The 10757-nt window shown below is 45.1% G+C and overlaps 1 protein-coding gene across 1 annotated transcript in view; it reads left to right on the top strand.

Annotated features, from left to right (window-relative positions):
• Positions 1-4963: 4963 nt before the first annotated feature.
• The window catches only part of atp10b (ATPase phospholipid transporting 10B), a 21743-nt gene continuing 15949 nt past the window's right edge, over positions 4964-10757 (top strand). The window contains exons 1-6 of the mRNA XM_071527237.1: positions 4964-5514; positions 8914-9118; positions 9516-9601; positions 9905-10011; positions 10242-10373; positions 10664-10757. The exon at positions 10664-10757 is cut by the window's right edge and continues 34 nt beyond it. Of these exons, the coding sequence (XP_071383338.1) occupies positions 5105-5514; positions 8914-9118; positions 9516-9601; positions 9905-10011; positions 10242-10373; positions 10664-10757 (1034 nt within the window). The 5' untranslated portion in view covers positions 4964-5104. The remainder of the gene's footprint in view (positions 5515-8913; positions 9119-9515; positions 9602-9904; positions 10012-10241; positions 10374-10663) is intronic.

The raw sequence follows: 10757 nt of genomic DNA, 5'->3' as shown, positions 1-10757 counted from the left end.
ACCAGACGGCGGTCGGCGGCCGGCTTGCGGCCGGCGTGGAAAGAGGGGGAGGGGGGATTTGGGGAGATGAGAGGGGTCGAGAAAGAGAGATGAGAGTTGATGATGAGAGAGAGAGAGAGAGGGAGTGAGAGTGAGAGATACAAACAGTGCACCAACTTTTTTTGCTGGTTCATTTTAGAAAATGTGAGGAGAATGCAAGGACTTTTGGAAGGACTGCAGCACCCAACACTTCAGTCAGCAGTGACTCTTTCGGATCGGGAAACACCTTAACGACTGACAAACACTCTAAAAGAAGAGCGAGATTTAAAAGACAGATACGGTGCCTGTTCCAGAATTTCAATATATCACTAATATTTGTCATTTGTAGCTTACTCTCTGTGGATCAAATATTTATGCTTGTGTTTGCATATACTTTAAGGATTTGTTTTGTTTAGTATATCTATTTACTTCGTAGCCGAGCTGTCTGCATCCAGGAAAGCTTTATAGATGATTTTAAAGGAGTCATCCTTGATAGACTATTTTCCTATAATTACTGTATATCAAAAACATCCTTTAAAAGCATGCTTATGTTTGATTTTATTTGCATCTCAATCATGTTGATGGAGCGCAAAGCATTTTAGTTTTACTAGTTGAGGTTATTCTGTCTAGCAAAAGCGTGCCAGTAACCATTTTGCAGCTCTTGTATACTCATAGCTTTGGCTTAGCTCAGGCCGCCTGAGTGGAGGAGGGGGGGGTTTGATGAGCTCCTGTTGGCGACAACAGGCGGTCAGCAGGAGGCGCTCTTTTCTCTCGACATTCCTATGGGTCCTTAGGTGCCAGTGTTGACCGGAGCAAGCTTTCTTTTTTGGGTCACATGCAGATGCTAGTCTGGTTGTGGAAGGTCCCATAGTATCCTGTGAAAGAGTGGGACTGCGGACACTGACGCTTTGGCCAAGTTTATGTTTTGCTTCTGTTGTGCTGACAGAACCCAGTCCATTTCACCATGCTCATGTTTTTTTTATTTTTTATTTTTTAAAAGAGAACATTTAACCCTTGACTCCTGCGTACTTTTTGCCATCATGTGAGGAGCTTCAAAGGCATAGAGCGGCTTTAACACGACCTAAGTGGGTGTAAAAACATTGCTGATAGAGTTGAGTTTAAGCCCTTTCATTGCAATGAGAGTTGCTGCATAAATATGGTAATCCACAATCATCATTATCAGTAGAATTGAATGATAGAACTATGATGCGTTTCATTGTGATTAGGTTTCTGTTTTGAAAATTGTAGATAAAGATAAATCATGTTTAAAGAAAAAGAGATGAGTCATTTTTATAAATCAATACTCACATTACGTGTAAATATTATGGATTTATTCTATTTAAATGGGTCTCTATTGTTGTTTTTGCAGTTGAATAACAGGTAAAATGTTCCATTGAGTTAAAAAGAAAAAAAACAAGTTAATTGAGAAAAAAAAAACACAATTCACAACTTTGCTGACCCTGTACTTTTTGGAGTTTTCTCTCTTTTTTTTTCTTTTTAATGGACTCTAAAAGCATCTACTTGCCGAAACAAAAGCACTTCCAGACACCATCAGTCACTTTTGGGTCAATGTTTTGTTCTCCAGAAATGACTTTACAAGGACCCCGGTATCCAGGCATTGGAGTCAGGCATATTTTGTACAAAGTTCCTGTAAATTCCAATTGTAATATTTCATAATGACTTGTAAATATCTTGTGTAATGATTGTCAGCAATTATGAAGATGTATCTAAATTCAATTAAAACTCGATTCAGCCTATCACTTCAATAACAGAATACATGGGCGAAAGTTTTGTGTTATGTGGCGCTGTCGTGTGAACTTTGTCTGTTGGAAGCCATACACGCTCATTCATCACGATTACTGAACGTTGGGCTCACGGGTGACTGAGTGAGTGAATGAGCGAGTGAACAAGCGAACCCGACAGAGTGGGGCGGTGGGCGAGCAAGCGAGCAAATGAAGGAGTGAATAAAAAGAAGAGATGTGAGGGTTGCAGCTGGGGACGATTCGCTGCATAATGGATGGGGAGGCGGAGGCAGGAGCCGGAGCGGGGCAGCGGTGGTGCGGGGCTGGCGGGCCGGGCCGAGGCGGGCTCGGCTGGGCGCTGAGTCCCAGCCTCGGGGGACATTAAGGCAGAGAGCCGCGGATATATGGAGGCACTCTGTGGACACACAGTGGCCCACTGGCTCCAGGGGCCAGAGGGCCTGCTACATAAAAGACAGGAAGAGAAGAAGAAAAAAAAAGAGAGAGGGATCCTTCCATCCATGCCGTGACCTCACTCTGCATTCTCTGCAATCAGAGCATCCATTCCCTGCCTGACCTGACCACTGTTACATAAACGGATGCTCTTAAATATTTAATGTTGGAAAATGCTGAATATTTAATGTTTAAAAGGGAATTTTGTCATAACTGTGACTAATGTGCAGTTAATGTTTGATAGCGCCCCTTTGAACTTGTAGAACCAATAGGAGGTAATGAGATAGCCTAGTAATTACTGGCAGTCACTGTCACTGAAGAAGTAAATGTGACAAACAGAAGTAACTGAACTGAATGGATCGGAATACAATAGAATAGGGTCAAGTTTGTGAGCCAAGGTACAGAGGCTTAAAAAGCAAAAAAATAAAAAGCACTCAGCAAAATGGAGGGCAGGGCAACATGTAACTGGATGTCAAGGCTGAAGAAATGTGTCTGTCTTGGCTAATAGAAGGAGACTGGTCATGTTGAGGGAAATAGCTAATTTTCTCCTCTAATAAGTATTGCTGATGTCTGTTTTTTAAAGGGAGAGTGTAGAAGAGACCCCAGGACTGCACGTGACACCTGTGTGTGTGCATGTGTGTGTGTATTTGTGAGTGTCTGATTATGACAACCTTTTGCCAAAAATGGTGTTTCCGGCAGAAAAACCCTTGGTACAAAATCTAAAAAGACAGTGTGGTGTAAAAACTGATCCAAAGCGACATGTACCCTTGTTCCAGGTTCCACTATGCATAGGTAAAAAAAATCAACTGTACACTCCCCTCTATACTGTTCCCCATCAGTATAACAGATGTATTATCTCTCTATGGCAGACAGATGGTTTGTGCTAAATTGGCCCCTTATACCCCCCTCTCTGCCTCTTTTCAAAAAGGGCATTAGAGATGTAAGAGAGAGGGAAAAGGCAGATGCTTTCCACTTTGTGATGTTTCCGTGTCACTGGAGTAATTAGGGATGCACAGACCTTTGCTCTGCAGAAAAGTGTGTGTGTGTGTGTGTGTGTGTGTGTGTGTGTATGCGTGTGCATGTGCATCTTTTGTTTCTGAGCGTGTATGTGTATTTTGTGTTTCTCTGTGTGTCTGTGTGTCTGTGTCTCTGTGTGTCTCTGTGTGTGTGTGTGTGTGTGTGTGTGTGTGTGTGTCTGTGTGTGTCATGTGGACTCACAGCTGCGCCACTGTGCAGCCGGTGTGCCAGCCAAGCCAAGCCTAGCCAGAGCTGACTGGGACAGTGAGAGGGTGAGTCTGGCACACACACACGTCACGCCACTCCCCTGCTACACGTATCTGATGGAAAAACATGCTGTGCTGCCCAGGAGATACCAACCTCGCCACTGTCAGCTGTTACCAAGCACAGAATGGGAAATAATTTGTATTTCTGAGTGTTAGTAACTAACTTGCAAAGCATTGCATCCTTTTTAAAAACGTCTAGATGTACATTTCCATTTGAAACACTGCAAGACTGAGTTTTAATATATTGTTCATCAAATACTAATCATTTTCACAGGTGCATATTCAGTACCATGACTATACATGTTTCTGACGTCTGAGTCTAAATCTGAGCGCCATACATGACTGACTCTGTGTCATTATGGGCTGTTTAAACAGGTTCGGCAGCCTGCTCTGGAAAAGACAACATATGTCAACATGAGGAAGTGGAAGGCATCCTACATGCATGCCATCTGTGCAGGGAGCTGCTTTGTTGTAGTCCATGACACATGAGAGCCACACATACGCACACACACACGCACATACACACACACACACACACACACACACACACACCCAAAACCAGCCACAAGATTTCTGTCCAAAACAATTAATTTACTCCAGCTTGTACTACACAAAGTACAAACTGGTATGATCGATATGTAGAAGCTTTTTAACAGGAGGGGAGAAATTTCCTACAGCGATCAATAAAGTGTCACAAGTATTATTAGGAGCAAGTATGGCGTGAGAGTATCTTCATGCTGTCTTGAAGCTGCATGGACTGTATTCTCTATCTGAACCAGTATGGAGTGCTAAATATATTCCCTCTCTGTAAGCACAGACTGTATTTGTTCACACTCTCTCTGCAGGCTGTTCATATACCGTAGGTTTGCCCCAAGGAGAGCTTGTGCCCCGCTCCCTGTTGGGTTGTCAATTCAGATTTTCTTATGACCCACTGCACCAATGTCCTGCTTTCAAATATAGGCTGTCAGCTCATTTAAAAGGCTTTACATTACATACATCAATATATTGTTTTTGGTTGTTTGTTGTTTTCTTGCCAAGGCCATCATCATCATCATCATCATCATCATCATCATCATCATGTAAACTACTAATAACAGCACTCACTACTGTACTACGCAGGTTGGCTCACTGACTCATCACTCTGCAATGTGAAGGACTGTTTCCAAGAGAAAGCAGCAATATGAAAGCAGAAATGCTGCTGGCTCTGTGATTCTGTTAAAATTAGATAGGATCTTTCCAACTGATTATTGACAGTGATCCTAAAATCAATTGTGCCACTGGAGCATTCCCATTGTGATCAGTTACCTGATTTTCCCTCCCTGTCAGACTTGAACATCTACACGACAAGGAATGCAAAGCGCTTACGAAAACATATTTGTCAAGGCAAGGGGCGGACTTAGAGGCAGGGCAGGTGTGCTGTCATATGCTTTAAACTGGCTTTAGGCCTCACACACACACACACATAGACAATCACTGCAGGAGAGCATGGGCCTTAGGAGAGTGTGTTTTCTCATAGTCACCTCATAGAGACAGAGAGCGCCGAGAGCAACAGAGCACATCAAAGACGATGGGAAGGAAAGGCTGGTGAGAAGAGAAAAAATAAGAGCAGCCATGACGTGGAGCAGCCCTCTGGGCCTGCTGCGGGATGCCCTGAGAGGTCAGAGGGCGAGGGAGAGGGACCTCCGCTCCTTGGTGTCCAACCAGCCCTACGAGGGCCTGGAGAAGAAGAAACAACCCAACCGCTACTTCCCCGGCAACGCCATCAAAACCACCAAGTACTCGCTCCTCTTCTTCATCCCCATGAACCTCTTCGAGCAGTTCCACCGCCTGGCCAACATCTACTTCGTGGGCCTGGCTATTCTGAACTTTGTTCCCGTGGTGAACGCCTTCGAGCCCGAGGTCGCTCTAATCCCCATCTGTGTCATCCTGGCTCTGACCGCCTTGAAGGACGGCTGGGAGGACTTCAGGAGGTACCAGTCCGACAGGAAGCTCAACAACACGCCGTGCTTCATCTACCGCAGGTAACTGGCGGTCCTGCCGAAGGAAAAATGCCGCTCTTGTAGTTTTGCATCAGCTTCATATCATTGACCTTACTGGTAAATCAGTGTTCCCTGGGTCGGCTCTTTTCTGTGCTGTACCTACATGATGTGAAGGCATTTGTTTTGAGACCAAAGGAAACACTGATATGGTGCATTTCTGGCACCTCCACGTGTGTGTTTGTGCATGTGTGTGTGTGTGTGTGTGTGCATGAGTGTGCATGTGTGGCACTTTTCCCCCAGCATGTACATGTGCACGATGGTTAGTGTGTGTGTGCGTGCCTGCGTGTGCGTGCGCGAGCGCGCGCGCGCGTGTGTGTGTGTGTGTGTTTTACTTCCTCTGCGTTCCAGCACCCCATGGGAATTTTTGACCTAGAAATAGAAAATGTGTGGGAGATTATTCTTCTTTTGAAGAGCCTCACAACAATATCTCGCATCCATCGCATTGTGCACATTTTGATGAAATCCTCATCTGAGCGTTGCGTCAGCGAAGACAGTGAGGTTAGTGGTTATCTATTTTTGAATTACTGGTTAAAAATGAATAATTCACAAAAGAGCAAAACATTGTCATTTCCAGCCCTTTCATTATTGTGATTTTTGGAATACACAGAGAGGGAGGGGATGTGGATTTCCTTCGGATGTGAGACGACAGAGGAGGGTGTTACATGATGCCCCCCCCCACCCACCCCCCATGTTGAAGGCCCAACCTCTGCAAGGCTTGTATTATCATTATGAGCAGCTGCTCCCTCTCACATTTCCCAGGAAGAGTCAGCAGGGAGACTGGGAAGTGCAGCCTCAGCTGGGGGAAAAGAGAGAGAGTGTGTGTGTATGTGTGTGTATATGTGTGTGTATATGTGTGTGCGCGTGCGTGTGTGTGTGCCTGTGTGTGTGTGTGTGTGTGTGTGTGTGTGTGAAGGTAGGGTCCAGGTGGCCTGGAGTACAGACTCCAGACACAACAGTGGACACAGCAGTGGACACTTCGGAGAACACGCCAGTCCCTCTGGGCCTGTTAGCGAACACTAGCCGTCTCGGCCTCACGCAACGAGATAAACAGCAGTTGAGTCACTGTGAGTGGGCTCTCACGGCTCCCTCATGGCTCACTGAGTGGGGATGCTGCCCAAGCGAACGTTTCTTCATCATTTTTTTTTTGGCCTTGTACAGATTAGAACAGTTTTAAACGGATCAAGTCGGTGCAATCGATTGGCCGGGATTTCTTTGAAGTGTACAAATGTTTTCTGGAGGAAGCTCGAGAATAATTTCCAGGACTCCACACGCTGCGCTTCCTAGAGAAATATATTCAATTTTCCCACCCTGTCTAGGTAGAATATGTCCATCTGTTCTACACCCACCTACAACCGCACCACAGACACACACAGACAGAATGGACAAGAAGTGGACCTGCAGCTCGATGGACTGGTGACCAAATCCCTTTGAGCCTGCTGCTACATTCTCCTCCTCTTTTACCTTGAATATTTGAAGCTTTGTGAATAGTTGTCTGTCACTCGAAAGGCATCTTACGTTGACACAGGCCCGATCACACATGGAAAAATAGTGCTGTCATTCTTCCGTTTACGCACACATAGTTTTTTGACTTACAGTAGATGGGAATACACTGTGTCCTGACAGCGCTCACAACTGTCACTCACCCCACCTGTGCATGTAATGCATTCCTTTGACCACAGGGAATGCGGTCGGACGGGAGGGATTTAGCTTCAACTCAGCAGACCTTCACGGATGCACACCTTTCTTTCCTGTCACCCACCTTTTGTTTTAGGGTGACGTGAAGCGTCTAGGTGACGACGTGGCTCATCCTCTCAGTCTTAGTCTTGTCAATCTTACACGCACAAACATTTTGAACACAGTAAACGGCCGCTGTAATTCATGTTTGATTGAACGAAAACAATTCCTATTAGACAGCCATAGCATAGTTAAACACACCTAGTTTTAGCATCTGCTCATTCCAAGTCATTAGTGGAGGTAAATCACTGACTACACCCCATATAGCCTATTGCTGTCTGTTCAGTGTGTTGTGATTATAGCCCTTTGAGGCCATTTCATCTGAATAGTGAATGTGACTCATGATATTATTATCAAACCAGACAGGCTATCCAATCTATCAACAGTGTCTGTAAAAATAGTAATGTTAGTCAGCATTATTCCCTTTGGTCATGACAGGTTCATCGCTTTATAATTCATTATACTGTAGTCTTTACAGGTCCTGACTCTCCCAAGGAACAGTTCAGGGAACACACAACAGTTTTTTTCCCATCAGCATACCAGTTAAGTGCTACTTTATCTCTGAGGAATTGTTATCTCCACAAAATGATAAATATTTGGAGACATTATCACAAAGAAGACATCAGGTAGCCCATTTGGAGGCGGAGCCAAATTCACGAGAGCAAGCAATTACTTTCTATCTATCGCTTTGAAGATCAGAAATGTGCTTAATTTGGACAATCGCAAGTTAATGATTTGATGAGGGTGGCAGATGATTAGACAGACAGCCAAATTGTTTGGCATGGGCTGCCGAGACTCCGTGTGAGATAGTTTAGGAGAACATTATGGATCACTGGCAGAAATAGACATTCCTGATCCTGCCCGGGATGCTAATGACTGTGCTTGATTAGAACAAACACAGCTGGTGACCATTTCTTTCTGAGACACAGACGTCCCTGAACTGGAAACTGACGGTCATGGGCATTAGGCGTAACCTAAAGCTTACTTAAGACGAGTGAGGATCTTTTGTTCAACGTGGAAAGTATAATCTAAACACAAAAAACGTGCTAAAAATACATAACCTCCACCTTCCCAGCTTTGTTTGGGTCTAGGTGTGGTATTATGTGTGCCGGGGTTTAAAAGCCACCCGATCAGGTCCTACATGCAGGGCCGCATACCTGCTGCTCTCTGTCATTGATGTGGTTGACATGCAGGTTCAAACAGTAAAACATGCGGCTCCCTGGGAAGCCACAACCCTGACAACACCTGAGGGCAGACTTAGAGACGATGGTGCACGGTCTCTCCTCCTCTTAATGCTCCTCTCCGCCTCTCTGCCCTAAATCTTTTGGAGAGTTTCCTTGTTCTACAAAGCTCAAAATCTGGGCCCCACTCCAAAAACAACAGCATTGATTTTTCATTTGGTTGTATTGTTTATTCCCCAACTCGCACAGGTGCTGTATTTGTGTACATTTTTGTTCGTGACACGCGAGTCAATATTTCATTTGATTGATTACACATACAATAAGATTACAAAAAATACACCCTCAATGCCAACATTGCACTTAATAAATGCAACAAAAAATCGATATGAAAGCCGCCGGGACAGCTGACTCTTTAGAAAATAATCTGTAATGACTTTTTACTGATAAGTGACGTTTCTAATCTCAGGGAAGAGAAGCAGTTTGTTGAGAGGCGTTGGAAGGATGTGAAAGTGGGAGACTTTGTGAAGGTGGTTTGCAATGAGATCGTCCCGGCAGACCTCCTGCTCCTGCACACATCTGACCCGAACGGAGTGTGTCTCATAGAGACGGCCAACCTGGATGGAGAGACCAACCTGAAACAGAGGAGGGTGGTGCCTGGTATCTCTGCCTCGGTGAGGATCTCGGGGATATGTATTTCGATATTCAAATAAACATCTCTCTTTGCTTTCTTCCTACTTTCTTCACACTCTTGTCGCCATTCATTCTGCTCCACCTCACCTTTCTTTATCTTTTCCTTCCTTCCTCCTTACTGTTGACCTCTAACACAAAGTAAAAGAACAATTGTTGCGTGTTCATTACAGCATGCCAAAGTCTTTGATGATAGGTTGAGAACATAAAAAAAACCCGACTCCCTGATGGATTGCATGACTTAAAAGTTGGTGACAACATCTTGTCTGCATGTAATAATCATTCCATTGCTTCATTCTGGAAGTACTGGTTAGGTTGCAATTAAGACATTTCCATCCACACCACACTGACTTCACATCTTCATCTCCTCTCATTTCCCAGACTTCCGAATTCGAGCCTGAAAGCTTCAACGGCATAGTCGTGTGCGAAAGGCCCAACAACAATCTGAATCATTTCAAGTGTTATGTGTGAGTATCAAGTACATGAATCACATGGATTCCCCAAACAGTTCTTTGAGCCTTTGAGAGCAGCCAAGCAAAACTAATTCCAACCCACTCACTGCACTTTCTGATGCCACCAGGGGCATTATTGGGCTGTAATAGGCTATAATCGATTTCCTTGGGCACCATAGCTTTTATAGACGGTCTACCCATCCTGTCCAGCTAGAGCCATAAAGCAGGAGAATTGCTAATAGGGAATATATAGGTGGTAATGAATATCTAACAAGATCCGACAGTAGAAAGGGGGTTTCTCTCTTTCTCCTGCTGCAGAGAGAAACCTGATAAGGCGAAGACGGGCATTGGAATTGAGAGTCTGCTGCTTAGAGGCTGCACAGTGAGAAACACCGACCATGCTGCCGGCTTCGTGGTGTACGCAGGTATATTCTCCACATAGTTTGATCTCAACCATAACTTCAGTGTTTTTATACTTGGATGAATGGCCCACAGGGAGGGCGTTCTGTAAGGAATAATGAGCACATTAAGTAGTTATTGGATGGACTCTCTCTGAGATCGATAATCAATTCCCTTTGGTGTTCACTGAGATATTTCATAGCTTATGGAGTGCCTGTTATTGATGATAACTGGACCTTTCGATCCCATGTCCAAGGCCATGAAACCAAGTCCATGCTCAACAACAATGGGCCAAGATACAAGCGCAGCAAACTAGAGCGGAAGCTGAACACCGACGTCATCTTCTGCGTCATCCTCCTCTTCGCCATGTGTCTCGCCGGAGCACTAGGTCAGTGATGAATTACATAACTTAGCATAAAATCACTACACACACCCGGAGACTGACTGAGGTTCCAGTTCAAGATTAATGGAATGATCCTTGTACATTTATGAGGGGACATATAATTTCCAATAGCCCCCAATCAGTCACTTGGCCGCAAGCCCAAACACATACGAGGGGAGAGAGGGAGGAAACGGGGGGGGGGGGGGTGTTGGGGGTTGGGGGGGGCGTGGTGCCAAAAATAGCTGCTTCCCTGCGAGACAGTCAGTGTGATTAATCCCCTGTCCTTACACATACAGGTCACTTCCTCTGGCTGCAGGCGCTGCCCAGCGTGCCCCCGTACCTGGTGCCCAACAGCCAGGGACACCTCGACGCTCCCGCTCTGTCCAGCTT

Source organism: Centroberyx affinis, unplaced genomic scaffold, assembly GCF_046629955.1.
Source record: "Centroberyx affinis isolate AG114_WGS23_722 - 3 ecotype Tasmania unplaced genomic scaffold, CSIRO-AGI_Caff_v1 ptg001510l_1, whole genome shotgun sequence".
NCBI classification, from domain to species: Eukaryota; Metazoa; Chordata; class Actinopteri; order Beryciformes; family Berycidae; genus Centroberyx; species Centroberyx affinis.
Note: the sequence above shows the minus strand (reverse complement) of the source record. Positions and strands in the feature narration are given on the sequence as shown.